The 19987-nt window shown below is 53.0% G+C and overlaps 1 protein-coding gene across 5 annotated transcripts in view; it reads left to right on the top strand.

The window, feature by feature from the left end:
- The window catches only part of IL4R (interleukin 4 receptor), a 38449-nt gene extending 19039 nt beyond the window's left edge, over positions 1–19410 (top strand). For 2 of the 5 annotated variants that reach the window (XM_041749638.1, XM_041749641.1), the window contains exons 2-10: positions 1528–1618; positions 2728–2866; positions 3807–3958; positions 5508–5659; positions 10187–10343; positions 12860–12956; positions 14458–14536; positions 15928–15977; positions 16855–19410. In XM_041749638.1, the coding sequence (XP_041605572.1) occupies positions 1549–1618; positions 2728–2866; positions 3807–3958; positions 5508–5659; positions 10187–10343; positions 12860–12956; positions 14458–14536; positions 15928–15977; positions 16855–18433 (2475 nt within the window). In that variant the 5' untranslated portion in view covers positions 1528–1548 and the 3' untranslated portion in view covers positions 18434–19410. Of the gene's footprint in view, positions 1–1527; positions 1619–2727; positions 2867–3806; positions 3959–5507; positions 5660–10186; positions 10344–12859; positions 12957–14457; positions 14537–15927; positions 15978–16854 lie in introns of those variants that run through there. The other 3 variants (XM_041749637.1, XM_041749640.1, XM_041749642.1) reach the window with 2 other exon arrangements.
- The last annotated feature ends 577 nt before the right edge of the window (positions 19411–19987 follow it).

Here is a 19987-nt window from a genome sequence, read left to right as displayed (position 1 = left end):
CCCCCCAAAATAAATAAATAGATCTTAAAAAAAAAAAGAAAGAAATTGCTTAGGGCAAGGAACAGAGAAATGTGAGCCAATGGTTCTCCAAGGATGGGCACATACGAGACGCTGCGTACAATAACAAAGCAATAACAATAATAAATAAAGGCTAAAAATCCGATGGTGGACACAGAGGGATATTAGTAATTTGACGCTTTGGATCTACAGTGGTATGGAATGATATTTAATGGTATATTAAGTGTTAAAATTTAAGTTTTAATAGGCAGAGGGTGCTGCTATTTTGGTAAATAAAATTCATATTGATCTCCCTATTTGTATAGACAAACCTGAAAGAATTGATATGAATGTGTACAGGGGTTATTGCTAGGCCTTGTGATTTTGGGGGATTTGAACTGATTTCTTTTTGGCTGTCTGTACTTTCTGATTTTTATTCCCCATGTATTACGGAATGCCATTAACATTGTAGGGGCAGTGCACAATTCCATTTACATGTAACACAAAACACAGAGGTCACCTATGGGGTTAGAAGTCAGAGTGGTGGGGTGATGACCCGAGGGGAATGGCAGTGAAGCACAAAACCCCAGGAACATATAGCAAGAGACATATATTTAGCTCAGGTTGGGTGGGGGGCAGCCTAGCTGGGCCTGGCAGAGCTCGCACCCGTGGTCAGCCTCGGGTCAGCTACACAGCTCTGTTGAGCTGCAGAACTCAGGCACATGACTTGGAGGTGGCTGCCTGTTGCCTAATGCGGAATGGCCCTGCAGGACTGTTACATGTCACCCCCCCCCCCCCCAGCAGGCTAGCACGGGCATGTTCTCAAGGCGGTGGTTGTGCAAAAGCAGGCTTCTGCAGTGCATCCCTTTTGCTAATATTCTGCTGGCCAGAGCTGGTCACATGGTTGAGCCCATAATCCAAGGACAGGGGAAAAAGCCTTGCCCAGAGTGGTGGTGGTAGTGGCGGTGGTGGGGGCATGGACAGGTTACATAGATCCGGGAGGGGTGTGAAGAATTGGGGCCTTTGATGTAAGTCTAACACACTCAACAGCATCATTTTTACTGCATGAATACACCACTATTTATTTGACGAGCTCTATAAGGCTCAACAGATTAACATCCCCAAAGTATATTTCAAGGACTTGTAAATCGTTTAGGGGTTCAGTTAAGGTTTTAACCCCCCCACACACACACAAATGAAGATTGAGTAGGGAAATTAATTGGTAAGTGTTGGGTTAAATGAAGAAAAATAAATTGGACTCATCAGAGCCTTTACATGCAAAAGTGCATTATGAACTTCCAAAAGTCCAAGGAGTTGCTTAAATTTAGCAGGTCATGGAGGTTTTTTTTTTTCAAGAAGTGTCTCTCGGGACAGGCATTCTGTGGCTCTCATTCTGGGCTTTGTGCATCTGTGTTATGTTTCATGATTATAGAGATACATAGATTGATTGATCAATAGACAGATATAGCTAGAGCTCTGGTGAATACAGAGGGCTCATTGTTGGCACTAACCTGGCTCACTTTCTCTCAGCAGGTGTCCTAGGATCTCCCAATGGGGCGGCTTTGCTCTGGGCTCACATTCCCTGTGAGCTGCCTGGTCCTGGTGTGGGTGGCCAGCTCTGGTAAGTCACCACCTCCCATTCATTCATTCATTCATTCATTCGGTCACTCATTCAGCAAGTGTTTATTGGCCATTTAGATGCGCAGCTCCTAGGATAATCAGTGAACAAAACAAAGATTCCAGGCCCCAAGGAGGTTACACTCTAGTGGGAGAGGACAGCTAATGACAAATGGTTGTAATTATAAATAAATCGTAAAGAGGTTAGAAAGTGTTAGAAAAAGCGCAGAACAAAAGGAAAAAAGAAAAAAGAAAAAGCGCAGAACAACAGTAGGGGGCATGGATTTGGGGGAGGGGGTATCAGAAGAAGTGAGTTTTGGACAAGAGGGGAGTTTGAGATGTTTATTAGGATTCTGAGTCACTGCCTAATATGGTCAGTCCTTCATCCAGCAGACAAATGCCTACTGGCGCCGGCTGCGGCAGGACTGGTGCTGGGCACCAGAGCAGGAAGGCACCTGCCTGTGTGCAGGGCTGGGCAGTCAGAGAGCCAGAGCGAGGGCTCTCACATGACGTAGCAGACCCACTGCACATCCTGCCAGCTTCACGCACAGCTCTGCCACTGACCAGCCGGACGAAATACCCCGACCTTTCATCCTGCCCTTGATATTGGCCGGGCCAAACCCAGCCAGCAGCCAGAGGTCAAGGGCACCTGGGTGGCAAGACCTTGGGGGTCAACCTCCTGAGTGCAGAGATGGGTGGAAGATAGATGGGATCGAGGAGCAGGCAAATGGCTAACAGCCCCTCCTCCGCCTGCTCACACGGCTCTGGGGCCGATGCCTGTGGTGGTGGAACAGACTAGAAATTCCTTAGATGAGACACTTCCTTTAATTTGGCCAAGGGCAAGTAGTGGAGTTTCCATAAGGTATAGGTAGACCCTGCCGCCTGGGGGTGTTCTGTGGCTTCAGGAATCTGCCCCATGCCAGTGGGGAACCTCCAGAGCCCCATCCTGCCCCCAGCTCCATGAAGACTGGCACACAACAGCGCCTGGGACTGTGGTCTCCTTTGTGATGGGCTCCTCGGTCCCATCCAGGCTGGTTTCCGACTCCTCCCACTGGTGCGTGACCCCTTGCTTGTCTGCCTCTGGCTGCTCAGAGCGCTCCTGTGTCTCCCCAGGGAGTGTAAAGGTCCTGCACGAGCCCAGCTGCTTCTCCGACTACATCAGCACCTCTGTCTGTCAGTGGAAGATGGACCGTCCCACCAACTGCAGTGCCGAGCTCCGCCTGTCCTACCAGCTGGACTTTATGGGGTCTGAGTAAGTTTGGGGTGGAGCTGGGACTTGGGGGAAGCTGTGCCTGGACGATTGGGGATAGTGTGTTAGTGCTAGATTCACTGTGATGTGTGGTGGACCATGGAACCTTGGGTATGTTGTTCCAGGTGGGTCACTGGGATAGTCCAGAGCACCTGGAGAATGCTTCCAGGTGGTGCTCAGGACGTGATTGGGCACGCAGTTACAAGGGCACACTGGCACATGGGGCACACCAGAATCTAGGTATAGTGACAGAGGCCTTCCACGATGTATTAAGCTAGACCAGCTGTGCTTTGAAACGTGATACACTGGCCTAGACCAGAGATCTGCAAACTCTGGCCTGAGGCCCACATCTGGCCCACCACCTGCTTTTGTAAATGAAGTTTTATTGGCACACGACCATGCCCCCTCGTTTCTGTATTGTCTGTGGCTGCTTTTGTGCTACAGCAGCAGAGGTGAGTAGTTGGGACGCAAACAGTATGGCTCCCAAAGCCCCAAATATTTACCCTCTGGCCCATTGCAGAAAAGGTTCACTGACCCCATGAGACATGGGGCAGCGTGCCACAGTCCACTGTGCGCTGGGATAAACCATGCTAACCGGAGGTACACTGGGACACACACACACACACACACACATTGTTACAAATTCTTTGGTGCCTTTGTTTCTTCCCTTTCACTGGCTTTCAGAAGTGAGCCAAGTTCCGGGACCAAGACCATGGCCAGGGTCGTGTAAAAGTCTGGGGGGTGTGTGGCAAGTGGCTGTGGCCAGCAAGGAAAGCAGTGTTGGTCTGTTGTCCTCTCTACACCCCAGCGCCCAAATCTGGTCCTGCAGGCAGGGCAGTTGGGACGCTGGAAGAGCATGCGTTCACTGAGGCATATTCCAGGGACACCCAGGGGTCCCAGCCAGCCTGAACGTGGCAATCTGACGCACCACCCTTGTCTGCAGAAACCACACGTGTGTCCCTGAGAACCGAGAAGACTCAGTGTGCGTGTGCAGCATGCCGATAGATGACGCGGTGGAAGCGGACGTCTATCAGCTGGACCTGTGGGCTGGGCAGCAGCTGCTATGGCGTGGCTCTTTCCAGCCCAGCAAGCATGGTGAGTGGGGCAGTGTAGGTCAGGGGTGCGGGGGTGCGGTTCCCGAACCCCAGCTCGGCTCTGGGGCAGGGGAGGCAGGCTCCAGTTGGGGGAGTGAGCTGCAAGCAATCTCCTGCATAGTCCCAGACATGATGAGATTTTTGTTCCTTTCCTAGCCTCAGTCCTCCCATCTCTAAAATGGGGCTGGGCTCCCTAGCACATCAGGTCCCCTTCAGCTTTGATAGTTCAACCACCTGAATTCAAGTGCCCAGACTGGAGTCTTGAGATGAGGCATGCTTATCAGAAGGCATGCTTGCTCCAGATCAAAAACGGAGCTGGGACCTGTCCTTGCACCCTCTGTCGCCTGGTCAGCTGCCGCTCCTTCAGACAGTCTGGGCCATGGAAGGCTGACGTGATCCTGGTAGCCAGAGTCCAACTCACCATGATTCTGCTGTGCTGTAGTGACAGGAGTTTAAAACACCATTTATTGCTCTGTGACCTTGGGCAAGTCACGTTACCTCTCTGAGCCTCATTTCTCAGAAGAGAGTTATCCCCATTTTGCAATTGAATATAGTACAGAGAAGGCAAGTAACCTGCCTAAGGTCACACAGCTACTAAGCTGCAGAGGAGTATTCTCATGACTATCCGTGGAGCTCATGGCCTCAGCAGTTCTTGAAGGGCCCATTTGTACCGCCCATAGTCAGTGGGTTGTTTAAATGGACCCGTGAATGAACCCATGAATTAAAATAATTTCTGCATGTGTGCATTGATTTAATTTTTTATTATTTTTTATTTTTTAAAAAAGATTTTATTTATTCATGAGAGAGAGAGACAGAGACACAGGCAGAGGGAGAAGCAGGCTCCATGTGGGGAGCCTGACGTGGGACTTGATCCTGGATCTCCAGGATCACGCCCTGGGCTGAAGGCAGGTTCTTAACCGCTGAGCCACCCAGGGATCCCCTGCATTGATTTTAATACATATTACATACCTGTGATCTTCTGGACAGGATTGCTTAAAAGAAGACTACATTTAAGAAAACACATGAATCAAAATAAAAAGGGTAATAACATAGTACATAGATGTGGCCAAAAGTGTGAAGGACAAAGGTGAAAAAGGCAAATTTTGGGTTCCTTTGGCTTATGTTTTGCATTCACTGTAGAAAGCTGGTTAATAACCACGATTGCTAGGTAGAATTTTAGCAACACTGTAGTCGGTATTATGATGGTCATTCTCTATTGAGACTAAATCCACATGGGATCCCATAAATGTGCTACAGCAGCATGGTTGACTAAAAATCTAGAGATTTATTTAATTACTTGAGAAAGAGAGAGCAGGGGAGAGGAACAGAAGGGGAACTACCGTCGAGAATCGCAAGCAGACTCCTCACTGAGCATGGAGCTGCATACTCTGACCCTGAGATCCTGACCTGAGCTGAAATTGAGAGTCGGGGGGTTCACTGACTGAGCCACCCAGGCATTCCCACAGTCAACCTACTAAGTGACCTGTGTCCCGTGGGCTGTCCCTCTCCACACCCGGACAAGCGCCTCACTGGGCACCACTTCTCCACAGTGAAGCCCAGGACCCCCGGCAACCTCACAGTTCACCCCAACATCTCCCACACGTGGCTGCTGATGTGGACAAACCCGTACCCTACTGAGAATCACCTGCACTCTGAGCTCACCTACATGGTCAACGTTTCGAATGACAACGACCCCGAGGACGTGAGTGTGTGCACTGGGTGGTTTCTCTACCAACTCCTGGGACTCAGGCAGGAGGAGACTTTTCCATCACAGTGAGGAGTGCAGGGCATTGACAGGTTTTAGAAAGGGAGAACTGATGGACAGTAGACTCTCCAGTAAATGCTAGCAGGGGCTGGCTGTCCACAGTGGCTGGCTTGGCTCCCTTCTGTTTTACTTTCAGGTGGGGGTGGAGTTTATTTCCTGCCACCTCCGTTTCTCCCTCACACATTCCCAGGGGAGGGAGAGCATCTGAACCCCCAGGGCCCCGGCATCCACAGAGCTGGGTTCTCATACCTGCTTCCACCCGTCAGCTGTGTGACCGTGGCCGTGTCATGTAACCCCCTTGTACCTCAGTTGTCTCATCTGTAATATGGGGATAACGAGAGTACCCACTCCACTGGTTACTGAGAGTGCCACGTGCGTGACCCAGACAGGTTCCCCTGCCAGGCACTCATTGTGTGTCTGAAACATTGTTCTCCTTTTCTCCCGAGCGCCACTAGGCCTTGGAAAGCCCCGTCGGCCTTGCCCTCCCACACCTTGGTCTAGAACTCGCTATGTCAGACTCACCCAGGGCCTCCTCCGAGGCACGCCCTGTATCTGGGGACCCGGGCTGGCCTGGCTCCTGCTGCCAGGAGCAGGCTCCACACATCGTACACCCCCACATCAGCTGCTATCTTCCTACCTCAGCCAGGGAGTGGGTGGGTGTTGATTGACACCTCTCAGATGCTCAGGTGTGGTTTCCCCCCTGGCACAGGGCCACGGCGTGTGGTGGGAGCGGGAATGGAGCAGCCAGGCCCTCGCAGCCGAGGCTTAGAAAGCATTGGGAGGGGCTGCACAGTTGCCAAAGAGAGAGGCAGGCTCCATTTTGTAGCTAAATCCCCTTCCCATGTTCCGGAAAGTGCAAGGCTTATTAAGAGCAGAGGCTGGAGGGGAGAGAGGGGTGTGACCTGTAGAGTGCAAAGAAAGCTTCCTTATTTGCTTATCGTGGCTGGCTTTAGGTCCAGGAGTCTATCCCTTCCTTGGCTCTGCTTTATTCTGTACTGGCTTCATTTTTAGACGCTCTTCCCTCAGGTAGTGGCACCAGCAACTCCATGCTACATGCTAGTGACATGCTAAAGCCACACAGTGGGAAAAGTCTTTCTTTTCCGGGAGTTCCAGTAAATTTTGGAGGACCGATTCTCAGTTGCCTGGCTTGGATGACATGCAAATCTCTGAACCTGGCCCAGGCTGTGGGCAGGAAAGAGGGTGCTGATGTTGTGCTCTGATTGGCTAGAGGTGAGTCACATGGCCACCTCTGGAGCTGCAGGTGGGGTCAGCTCCACCCAAGCCACATAGGTGGAGAATGAGGGAGAGGAGGGTCCCCAGAGGAAAGTCCGGGGAAGGAGAAACAGGGATAGGGCTGGCTGAGACACAGGTGCAGAACCTGGCCGCAGACTCCAGCCAGCAGGTAGAATTAATCAGCGTGCCCAAGCTATGGCTCAATTGTCACGTACATGCCCAGGGCCTCAGAATTCTGGGTGCAGCTCCTCTTGTTGGTGGGGTAGAGGCTACTGAGACACCCCTCACCCATCTCTGCTTCCCCCAGCAACCGACCCAACCTATAGAATTTCCCTCATTGGTCATTGGCCGGAGCTGGTCACATGCTCCTTCGTGACCAATCACAGGCTAGGGAATGGCGTGGCCGTGATTGGCCTCGACCAATGAGGATTCACCCTGGAGCTGGAGACAGAAGCTTACCTGCTCTGAGCTTTGGGTACCTGACCCCAGCCTCCTAGATGCTGGGTGCGTGTCCAGCTCTGTTTGCTACCATATTGCAGACACCAGCTGTGGCTCAAGACTGGATGGGACCAATTTTTTTTTTTTAATTTAAGTATAATTAACATACAATATTAGTGTCAGGTGTACAACAGAGAGATTTGACATTTGTACACATTTCAAAATGATCACCGCAATAAGTCTAGTTACCAAACTGTCACCATACAGCGTGAATAGGATATTAGTAGCCGTATTCCCCATGCTGTGCGTTCAATGGATGCGATCAGTTCTGAGAAGACATCTTAGACGTTTGCTGTGGGGTTTGGAGGATGACGTTAATCATGGCTCTGGATGATTTCGTTTTGGCCTGAGCATTGAAGGGTGTATAAGAGTTTTCTAGATAGGGAAAAAAGGGTAGGCTGCGTGGAACCACATAAGCGAAGACTTGGAGATACGAAGATTCGTGGCATCTGAGGATTATGGGGATGTGGTGGTGTGTGCAGCGTCATGAATGCCACAGCCTAATGATTGATCCTAATGGTTACCATTTTTTGCATGCCTGAAATGTGCTGGGCTCAGAATGTATCACTGTCGGTTGTGAAAGCCCTGCACGCAGAATGGTGCTGGCCTCTCCGTTTTAGTGACAAGGAAACTGAGGCATGAAGAGATAGACTGACTCGCCCAGGGTTGCTGGAATTGGCAGAGCTGGGGTTGGAAGCTAGGATTTAAACTCCAGAGTTTGTGTTGTTTCTCCTGCCTTGGATCTTTCCCTCAGAGGTGTCCTCTCAAATACCTGGCCTCTTTGTTGAAAAACAAGCCACAAGTAGTTCCTGGGAAGCTCTGATTTCTCTTATGTTTCTTAGCAAAACATTTCCCAATCCACTTCTTCTCTTCAGGGTGTATGATTCCTTTGGAGAACTAGGTCCAGCTGTTGTATCCTGCTTACTCATATTTAGAAAGAAAAGAAGGCTGTAAGTGCCTCGTTTTCCTGCCTTCATTTCCTCCCACAACCCCCTTCCCAACCTCAGCTTCCCTGGGAAGCTCCAGCTGCCTTCCAGTCTCTACAGCAACCTGTTGGGGTTTTGTGCAAAACCTGCCCTCGGCTCACTTCACACCAGACCATTTCTCTAAATGCACATCCAGCCTTCGAGCAGAAGCAGAGCTGCAGAGGGACGGACCTTGCTGGGAGAAGAGCCCTGGGCGTAGGATTCAGGTTGCTCCCGTGACATCAGAATTGATCTTGAACACAGATTTTATTTCATTTTTTAAAGTTTTCTTTTTAATATGAGTAATACTTCCATGTAGTAAAAAATTCAAATGGTATGAAAGGACTTGGGATGGTAAATATGTTTCTGTTGTGACCCCAGCCTCCAGTTCTTTATCCCAGGGGCTGACTCCTGCTCCCATCTCCTTCCAGGAGGGGAAGGAAGGCCAGGCTAGTGCCAGCAGAGGTGTGGGAGGCATGTGTGTCCTCCCCAGAGAGTGTATGCATGTGCATGGAAACATGTGTGTTCATTCCTCGCTGTGTCACTTTTCTCTCACTATATAACACAATCACCACAAATGTAGCTGCTTTAAACAGCATGCATTTTATTGAGCTACCGTTTCTAGAGACCAGAAGTCTGAATGTGGCTTACCTGGGGCCTTAGCTTAGGCTCTCCCACAGGCACAGTCAAGAACTCGGCTGTGGCTGTGGTCTCATCTGAGGCTCGACCAGGGAAAGATCACTCCTGAGTGCCAGCTGTGATGTTGGCAGCATTGTTTCTTATGGGCTGCTGGACTGTGGGCCAGAGCTTCTCGTTGGCCGTGGGTAGGAGGCTGCCCTCAGTTCCTTCCCTATTGACTTCTCAAAACCAGCAGAGGATAGAGCATCCTCTAGCCAGTGGGAATTACAGCCTTATCTGATAAAACCCCATTCATGTGGTCCCTACCTACCCATCACTTTTGCTTCATTCTATTGATAGGAACAGGTCACAAGCCCTACCCACACTCAAGAAGAGGGGTTTACGCAGGGGCATGATGCAAGGTGGGATCACGTGGCCATCCTAGAGTCTGTCTTTTTTTTTTTTTTTAGCATAAAAGGTGGCAAACAACACAGACTAATTTTCATTTACCCTTTTCACTGGATAACAGGTCTTAGAAGTCCCTTTCCAGCAGTTGGAGCAGGGCTGAGATTCTAGACTAGAACTCAGGTTTGAGTATGAAGGCTCCAGAGAGCCCATGGAGGAGAGAGAGGAACTTGGTGACCTTTCTGTGCTGTAGAAGGGTCACTGTCATGCTTCCTGCATGCTGGGCCCTGTCCTCCATGCTTACCTGTATTAACCCTCACAACAACCCTAGGACGTGAGGTACAGGCTTTTATTATCAGCATTTAGCTGAAGAAGGATATTGAGGTCTAGAGAGGTTACATCACTTGCCTAGGGTCACACAGCTAGAAGATGGCAGTAGGGACTCTTACCCTCATTTTACAGATGAGAACACTGAAACTCAGCTTGTCCCAGTAATGTTGCACAGGTAATCAGGGAGCTGGTGGAGGGGGGGCAGGCCGAGGGCCAGTTCCCTGACTCATCTCGCTTGACTCTGGTCGCAGTTGGAGAGGTGGCAAACAAAGCCCCAAATTGGAAGAATAGCCAAATGTCCAGGCTGGTGGCTCTCAAACACTGTGGGGCCAGCGGAGGAGACAGCAGCCCTGGTGGCAGCTGGTACTTCCTTTCCCCCAATCTGGTGCACTAATGTGTCCCTTTCCTCTCCCAGTTTAAAGTCTATAATGTGACCTACATGGGGCCCACCCTCCGCTTGGCAGCCAGCACCCTCAAGTCTGGAGCTTCCTACAGCGCACGTGTGAGGGCCTGGGCTCAGACCTACAACAGCACCTGGAGTGATTGGAGCCCCAGCACCACGTGGCTTAACTGTGAGTATCCACAGGGGGCTGTGAGTCGGTAGGACACGGGCTCCTCACTTTTATCCTGTGGCCAGACACCTCCTCTGGCTGAGCATCCGTGTTTTGCATTCCCATAGCAGAGAGTGGCTCTAACTGTGGGTTAATGGGATTATTGACTGACCTGATGTACTGGTCAGGGCAGGTAGGGCAGGCTGCGGTAACAAATGAGCCTGCAAGTTCTGTGACTCTTCACTGTAGGAATGTATTTCTTGGTCATGTAACCGTCCAGCGTGAACTTAGCTGGTTTTGCAGGGATGGGGGAGGGGGGGCTCCTCCCTGTGGTTCCATCATTCCCTTAGGGACAAAGATTCCTAACCTTTTCATATCATGGACCCCTTTGGCTGTGAACCCCAGAATACTATTTTTAAATGTAAAATATAAAATACATACGATGATGAGGGAAACTAATTTTATTGAGATGAGGTTATAAAAGTATTTCAAAATATATTTGTTATCTAGGAATATGGGCTTCTTTATTAACACTGTAAAAACAAGATCTCATGGTGCTTCTCATAGATTCTGTAATTTCAAAGTAGATGAATGTAAATGCTATTTTGTTGGTTTCTGTTGGTGCCCAGTGGCACACATAGCTGCAAGGGATTCTAGGACATATAGTCCCTCACTCTGTAGCTACATCCCCCAGCTGCTCTTTGCAACACTCTTACTCCTGCTTTTTTGCACGAGAAACATTGAATTATGTTATATAAAATGAAGTCTTACAAGGGGACCTTCCCTAGTTTATGCAGCAGCTCAGCGATGTCACCTCAGAGACTTGTCTTCTTTCCTCTGCCCTCCTAACCATGGTAGCACTTTATCCTTTGACTTGTTACCCCAATGCCCCAAGTTGACTGCTGGAGGCACCCTCATGCCTTTCAGAAATGAAAGGCTGCCACAAGCAAGTGTACCTTGTGCATTTCTTTCTTTTATCAGGAAGCAAAAATCTTACCAGAAGCTTCCCTAGCAGACTTCCCCTTGCAATCCCATTGGCTGGGACTGTCATAGAGCCTCTTCTAGCTGGAAACTCAGATGTATTCTGGAAAGGAGAAGAGGAGGGGCATCTGGGTGGCTCAGTGGTTGAGTGTCTGCCTTCAGCTCAGGTCGTGATCCTAGGGTCCTGGAATTGAGTCCCGCATCAGGATGCCTGCGGGGAGCTTGCTTCTCCCTCTGCCTATGTCCCTGCCTCTCATTCTCTATCATGAATAAATGGATAAAATCTTTAAAAAAAGAGAAATAAAAGAAGAGGATAATCATGATTGGCCCAAACCTCAGGGTGGGCACACTGATCCCTGGTAAGGAAGGGGGAGGTAGCTGTAGGGGAAGGGACTGCCTCAGGCATCATCTATACCATGGAAGAGGAGTAAGAGCTGTTGTCAACATTACTGAGAGAAGGGGTCTTCAAAGGGCGGGGCACAGTGGCTGTTGGTGGGTACCGCAACCAAACCCTGCCCCGCCATGTCCCTCTGGGTGTTGCTCATTTGTCTTGTGGATGTCTCTTGACCCATCTGTCTTACACTGTGGGCTGCAAGCTCCATAGGTGGGGTCTACTCTGAGTCTAGATCTCTGGTGCCCCACAGAGCACCAGGCACACAGTAAGCGCTGGGCAGAGTTTTGGCACATTGATTTGATTCTACCATTGACCCAGGGAAGGGAAGAGAAAGGGAGAGAATGGCTTGTGTGGAACATACACAAGGGACTGGACACTTTGTTATTTCCACATATATGTATTGAGCCCTGACTGCCTGCCTGGCTCAGGGCTAGACCCTGAGGTATCAGCCGTGAACAAAACAGACAAAAGCCCCTGATCTTCTGGGATTGACATTCTCCGGGGGATACAGAAAAGAAACAAGTAGACAGAAAAATAAATCTGATAGATCTCCATCCAGTTGACAGCCAGTCTGGGGAGAAGAAGCAGAGTGAGGCATGGAGGGTTAGGAGGGTGGCAGCAAGAGAGAGGGCACGAGGGAACTTTCTGGAGCAGGTGACAGTGAATGAGAAGGAGCCAGGTGTGCACGGTCGGCAACAGTATAAGCTTCTGGATGTGCAGACACCATTCTGAGTGCTCCGTGTGTTACGTCATGTAATCCCCACAACAACCCTATAACATGGGGGTACATTAACCCCCGGGTACAGACGAGGAAGTCGAGGTGCAGAGAAGCTGGGTCGCCAGCAAGGATATGACATGGTCAGGCCCCAAACTCAGGGAGTCCAGCTCCAGAGTCACCACTCTTGACCTCTGGGCGTCAGGAAAGAGAGCAGCAGGTTCAAGATCCCAGGGTGGCACCGAGCTTTGGAGGAGCAGGGGACCGCGAGGAGGCCGTGTGACAAGGGCTCTCAGTAGGAGGGGATGAGGTGGGAGGGCTCGGTGGCGGCCAGCTCACGCAGGGTCTCGGACGACCCTTCCTCAAGGCCTCGGTCTCCGGCTCCGGGAAGCAGAGGGCAGGTGGTACCCGGCGCGCTGCAGGCTCACGGCTTCCCTCCCATTCCAGACTACGAGCCCTGGGAGCAGCACCTGCCACTTGGCGTCAGCATCTCCTGCCTCGTCATCCTGGCCATCTGCCTGTCCTGCTACTTCAGTATCATCAAGTGAGTCCTGGGCTTCACCACAGGATGCCACCGAGCCGGCTGCCCCGGGGCGTGCAGTGGCGGGGAGTCTCCCTCTGACCTGCCAGCTTTCCGTCCCTGCGTGCAACAAGAAGTATTTATCGTGCAGCTACTATGCGCAGGGCACTGAGGCGACGGCTGAGAGCAAGGCGGACGAGGACCCTGTGCTCCTTGGGGGGAGAGGGAAGACGCCAGGTCAGCCAGTAACCACAGCTGGTTTCCACAGGGATCCATGCGCTGAAGGGAACCTCCAGGGCAAAGGGAGGAAATGTTCGGGGTGCTGCATTGGGGAGGGGAGGCCAGGCAGGCCCGTCTGAGCTGGACGGGGGAGAGTGAGCTGGGCCAGAATGGAGATGGGTCACCCTGGGGACCCAGGTGTGATCCATACACTCGAGGTACGTGGCAGTAGACAGGAATTCTAGACAGCAGCCCTGACGGAGTCTGGAAATCTGGGTTCAGATCATGGCCTTGGAGCTCAGTGACTTTGTGGCCGATGAGAGGCTGACCCTCTGTCCATCTCAGGTCCCTCCTTTGCAGGTTGAAAGAGCATATTTCAGGAGCCCGAGAGTCCTGGATCCCAGTGGGCAGGGAGGGTAGAAGTAGCCTTGTTTCCAACGAGCTCAGGCGCTTGGAATCGGGCTGTGTCTCAGCCTCAGTCCTCCCATCTCTGAAATGGGTCTGGCGAGGCTGGATGCACCCTGGCTGGGCGTTGACTGAGGCACGGTGTCCTGCACTTTGGTGGCCTCCCCTCTTCGTGTCTTGTCATGATGGCTCTGCGGGACCCCAGGCTGGCCTCCCCTTCTCTGAGCCTCCGTTTGCCCCCTCGCCTGCCCCTCTCTCTCCCCAGGCGTCTCTGTGGCTCCTGCTCCACCTTCAGTTGCCGCTCAGAAGTCACCTCCTCAGAGAGACTTTCTGGGGTCACACTCTCCATTCTTCTCTATGCCCCGTCTTTTTTTTATTCGTGATACTTAAGTGGCTCTGGCTGGTGTTTGTTTCTTCTAGAAGGTCAGTTCTGCAAGGGAAGGACTTTTGTCTGTCTTGTTCACTGTTCTGTTCCTGACGCCTGACCCAGTGGAGTGGGTGGAGGCCAGTCAGAGGTGATCTGAGAACCCCCCGTCCCAGCGCTGACACTCTGGGGCTCCAGACAGACCCAGGCGGAGAGAGGGACTGTTTTACTCTGGGTATCCTCCGAGACATGGGGAAACCCACAATTCTCTCTCTGCCACTTGGGCTTGCCCTCATTCCCTAGGACTTGTTCCCACCAAGGACAGAGGTGGCCATGTCAGGAACCCCATCCTGGGTAGCAGGATGCTGGTGCACGAACCTGGCTGTTCTGCCCGCAGCCCAGCTGTCCTGTCCCTTCTGGGCCTCGGTCTCTTCCTCTGTAGAATGAGGTTAGGGCAAGACGTCTAAGAACCATTCAGTGTGGTCTCTGACATCAACCTGGCCATGGTGTCCAATGCCTCTTCCTTTTCTTTTTCAGGATTAAGAAAGGATGGTGGGATCAGATTCCCAACCCAGCCCACAGCCCCCTCGTGGCCATAGTCATCCAGGACTCACAGGTAAGAGTATGGGCTGGTGAGGATGCTCTGGACTACGTGCTTCATGAGATAGATCTCAAAGCAGCTCGGATGTTAAGGATCTCCGTTGGCTTTTAAAACTGCACATGTGAAGTCAGGAAGGTTCCAGGGTTTCAGCAGCTTTGTGTGGTCATTAGGAGCCCAAAGGCCTTTGCTTCCTGCCCCTTGGCTCCCGTGGCTACTCTTTCAGCCGGGATGGGCTCCTCTGAGTTGCTCGCTTGGTTTCTTACCTCCCTTGGGAGGAGGTGACCTCATGGGTCACCTCCACATCATCTGGAGAGATGCCTGTACCAGGGCAGGAAGTCAAAAGGTGAGGGCAAGGGGCACAGGCTTCCTGTGTCTTCCCCTTATGAGCAGAAAACTGCCCTCAGTGCACCAGCAGGTCTCTCCTCAGTTCTCACTGGTCTGAATTGTAACACATGACTGTTCCTAAAGCATTCGCTGGTAAGGGAGTGGGAATACCTTGAGACCAGCCAGGTGGCCCCCTCAAGCTAGGGGTGGGTCAGTTTCTCCAACATGATGGCCATGTGGGATTTCCCTGGGTCATAGCAGGATTTTCGGGTGGGGGGGGGGCGGGGAGGGGAGGATACTGGCCTCTGTATCCTCAGGTCTCTGGAGTGGCTCTGGAGTCCAGAGGTGCTGGCTTTGAACCCCAGCTCTGCCACTTACAGTGTGGACTTGGGCATGTTGCTTAGCTCCTCTGAGTCTCAGTTTCCTCATGTGGGTTGTAGTAGTGCTTACCTACCTGATGTTGGAATTCATCTAGATGGTTACATATAAAATATAGATTACAGGGTCCTGCACACAGTAAATGCTATCTGTATCAGTTAGCTTTGCTGTGTAACAAAACAGCCCACAATTTAGAGAGTCCAAACAACCACCACTGATTGAGCACTTGCTTCTGCAGGGGGGCAGTTTGGGCTCCATGCAGAGGTATAGGGTAGAGAGATCTGGGCTGGGCCCCTTCCCAGTGGCCTCACTCACAGATCCAGAAGCCGGCTGACTCTCACCTGGAGCATGGAGGTGACTAAGCTGTGTCTGTCATCCTTGAGCGGGCTGGCCCACGGTCACTTCCATGGCATTCTCTTGGTCAAAGGGAGTCACACAGGGAGGCCAGATTCAAGAGATAGGAGGGACTTCAGAGTACTGTGGCCATTTTTACCTTCAGCCCCAGGAACTTAGTACTAGGGCAGTCTCATTGATTCCCAGGATGCCAAGGCCCAGAGAGCTGAAGTGACCAAGTCAGACCTCCACCCGGTGTGATGTGAAGCCTTACCGCCTTTTTGTAGCAAACCCTCACTGAACATTGCTGTGTCCCAGGCTGGGCTGCAAGGCCTCTCCACCCTGTTTCATTGGCTGTCTCTGTATTTTAGGTGTCGCTCTGGGGGAAGCGGTCCCGAGGCCAGGAACCAGCCAAGTGCCCGTATGTATATGAACCTAGGTCACTGCCTACATGGATTTGGAAGGAGTTGGAATTGGGGCAGTGGGCCCATCCTAAGAGTGGGATCACACCTCACCTCCACGTCTGCCTTTTCCTCCTTAGCATTCAGCACTTGTTCTGTGACATTGAGCTTTGAGGGGTGGCAGGAGGAACAGTGGGCTGGGTAGGTTGGGCATGATGGCTGAGCCTCCTGAGTTTCATGGCGGGGGCAGGGGGATTAGGGTTGGAAGTGCATTGTCTGTCCTGAGCAAAGCTGATAGAGACTACAACCTGGGCAACTATGCCAGGGGTTCAAGTGTTGGCATAATTACAGACTGGTTGGCCAAGAGCTGCCATCTTGAATCCTTGAGTATCTGATCATCGCCTGGCCTGTTAGCACCTCCATCACCTCTAGCTCCTGTGTCGGGGATGATATTTAAAATACTTATCAAGGGTTGATAGGTGGCCCAGCAGGGGGCTCCAGGACACTGCCTCAGCCTAGTACTCCACCGCCGCAGTCATTACTTCTGCTGTCGTATTGATAAATATTCTAAATTGAAAACTATTTTAAATATTATCATCCCCGACAGAGACTTTTCTTTATTCAATAGACTGGGTTTGTATGGGGTGGCAGGTTATGTGCGGTCTCCAGAAATCCCAGAATAAAACACAGGCCCTGCCCTCAAGCACTTCCCAGTGTAGTAGTGAAGATAGGCTGATAGATTATTGATTATAAAGTAAGAGTCAAGATTATTGATTATAAAGTCTGCAGTAGATAGACATCAGTCCAGGCTGACCTCAAGCCCAGCTTTGAGGGATGAATAGGAATTTTTCAAGCGCAGACACTGAATCCTGACTGAACTTCTCGCTGCTTCTGCAGACACTGGAAGACTTGTCTTACCAAGCTCCTGCCCTGTCTACTGGAGCATGGCCTGGGCAGGGAGGAGGAGTCCTCCAAGACTGCCAAAAATGGGCCTCTCCAAGGTCCTGGAAAATCAGCGTGGTGCCCTGTGGAGGTCAGCAAGACGATCCTCTGGCCGGAGAGCATCAGTGTGGTGCAATGTGTGGAGCTCTCTGAGGCCCCGGTGGACAATGAAGAGGAGGAGGAGGTGGAGGAAGATAAAAGAAGCCTCTGCCCATCACTGGAGGGCAGTGGGGGCAGCTTCCAGGAGGGCAGAGAGGGCATCGTGGCCCGGCTGACAGAAAGCCTCTTCCTGGACCTTCTCGGGGGAGAGAATGGGGGCTTTTGCCCGCAGGGCCTGGAGGAGTCATGCCTTCCGCCCCCTTCAGGGAGTGTGGGCGCTCAGATGCCCTGGGCTCAGTTCCCGAGGGCCGGGCCCCGGGCGGCGGCGCCCGAGGGCCCGGAGCAGCCTTGCTGCCCCGAGTCCGCTCTTCAGGCCTCCCCGACCCAGAGTGCAGGCAGCTCGGCTTTCCCAGAGCTGCCCCCTGTCGTCACAGACAACCCCGCGTACCGCAGCTTCGGCAGCTTTCTGGGCCAGTCCTCCGATCCCGGGGACGGTGACTCCAACCCAGAGCTGGCCGATCGCCCCGGGGAAGCGGACCCCGGCATCCCCTCTGCCCCCCAGCCCCCGGAGCCACCTGCCGCCCTCCAGCCTGAGCCAGAAAGCTGGGAGCAGATCCTGCGCCAGAGTGTCCTCCAGCACCGGGCAGCCCCGGCCCCCGGCCCGGGCCCCGGCAGCGGCTACCGGGAGTTCACGTGCGCCGTGAAGCAGGGCAGCGCCCCCGACGCCGGGGGGCCTGGCTTCGGCCCTTCTGGGGAAGCGGGGTACAAGGCCTTCTGCAGTCTGCTCCCTGGCGGTGCCACCTGCCCGGGGACATCTGGGGGTGAGGCCGGCAGTGGTGAGGGGGGCTACAAGCCCTTCCAGAGCCTCACTCCTGGCTGCCCTGGGGCCCCCACCCCAGTCCCTGTCCCCCTGTTCACCTTCGGACTGGACATGGAGCCACCTGGCAGCCCTCAGGACTCGCTCGGCGCAGGCAGCTCCCCAGAGCACCTGGGTGTGGAGCTGGCAGGGAAGGAGGAGGACAGCCGCAAGACCCTGCTGGCCCCGGAGCAGGCCACAGACCCCCTCAGGGACGACCTGGCCAGTAGCATCGTCTACTCAGCCCTCACCTGTCACTTGTGTGGCCACCTGAAGCAGTGGCACGACCAGGAGGAGCGTGGCAAGGCCCACATAGTGCCCAGCCCCTGCTGTGGCTGCTGCTGTGGAGACAGGTCCTCACTCCTGCTGAGCCCCCTGAGGGCCCCGAACGTCCTGCCAGGTGGGGTTCTGCTGGAGGCCAGCCTCTCTCCGGCCTCCCTGGTACCCTCGGGGGTCTCAAAGGAGGGCAAATCCTCTCCGTTCTCCCAGCCTGCCTCCAGCAGTGCTCAGAGCTCAAGCCAGACCCCCAAAAAGCTGGCCGTGCTTTCCACAGAGCCCACATGCATGAGCGCTTCTTAGATGCATCCTCTGGTTGCTGATGTCTGCAGGTGAGGGCTGGGCCTTAGCCATGCCTGTGATACGCCTCCCCCTGGAAGGGGGCCAGGCTTCCAGATTTACAAAAGACTTGGAAAACCCTGGCATGAAGTTGTGAGGCGGTCTGACACGGGGGTGCAGAGACTGGACCTCCCCCTGCATCTCCCTGCCTTGGCCCGGACTGTCACCTCCCATGGGAGTGGATGGCCTGGGGCAGAGGCACCTTCAGGGATGAGGAGCTCCTTGGGCACCTCGGCTTGGCCACATCATCGGCCCACAGCTTGTCCAGTGTGCTGTCCCTGTCATGGCCCCCAGGCGTGCTTTGTCCATCTAATCGCCGGGCGACTTGTGTCTTGCCCAGTTCTGGGATGCGCTCCTGCTATCTCATGGATTGGGCACTGAGCCTAGAAACCAAGCAAGCCAACAGGTGCATGCCTTGGGAAATTGAAGTCCAGGAAGGGTGGTAATTTGCCCAGAGGTGCCCATCCATTCAACAGACCTTCCTTAGGTTGACACTGGGGGCAGACCTGGGCCGTGGCGGGGCAGCTTTGTCATGTGCTGGTATCAAACACAAAAGTACACAGAAGATTGTGATCACCAAGCCATGACGAGTTGCTGGCGGCTTCCTCACACCCTAAGACTGGGGGCTCCTGTGAAGCACGGGATCCCCAGAATAAACACAGCCAGCTACCTTGGGGCCACTCTGCACCCCGTGGATGCTTGCCCGCAGCCACGGAGAGGCGGGACGCAGAGAGTGGTTCCTGTCCAGCGACCCGGCCGAGCTGGGCGTTCTGGGCGGTCCACACCGGGCACACTTAGCCTGCACATTGACCTACCCCTCAGGTTGAGTAATGTTTGTTTGCGTCTCAAAGATTATTTTATCACCTGGTATTTGTCTAAGCTGAGGAGGGTGGAATGAGAGGGTGTGGAGTTTTATATAAATAAAGGCTGTTTATCTCCTACCCCTTCCTCCCCCACATTTATTAAACAGACACACTGCCAGACCTGGTTGTGAGCCCTTTATCTCTGTTCATTCATTGAATCTTGCCGTCCAGAAGAAGGTTAAATAACCTTCTCCTATTTGGGCCTCCTCCCCTCCTCCCCCGGAGAGATGGATTCAAGTGCAGGTAGCTGCTTTAGGGGGTGATTCCAGGACACCTTGCTTGGGAGTCAAGCAAGGTCAGGAGGCGGTAAAGGGCGTGTTACCCAACAGGGCTAGCCTGGGCAGCTGACCTTCACCCCACCCGGAGCCTTGGATGGCCTTGCACGGCGCAGGCCTGAAGGTATCCCTGCAGAGGTAGGGGGCTGGGGCGTTTGTCCACCGGCTGCTGTCTGGTCCAGGACTGCCTCCAGAGGCATCAATTCTCCAGCACTTCAGCTGCTCCAGGAAATAAGTCACCAGGCTGAGAGTTAATATCTGGGCAGCCTTTGGCGCATCAAGGAGACGCGGATGGAGTACTGTCCGCAAGTGCTACACTTGGCCAAGGTCACACAGCGAGTTAGGGCGGGCCCGTCTGTAGCTGAACCCAGGCAGCGTCC

This window comes from Vulpes lagopus, chromosome 3 (genome assembly GCF_018345385.1).
Source record: "Vulpes lagopus strain Blue_001 chromosome 3, ASM1834538v1, whole genome shotgun sequence".
NCBI lineage: Eukaryota > Metazoa > Chordata > Mammalia > Carnivora > Canidae > Vulpes > Vulpes lagopus.
The sequence above is the reverse complement of the archived record's forward strand: the minus strand, read 5'-3'. Positions and strand labels throughout refer to the sequence as shown.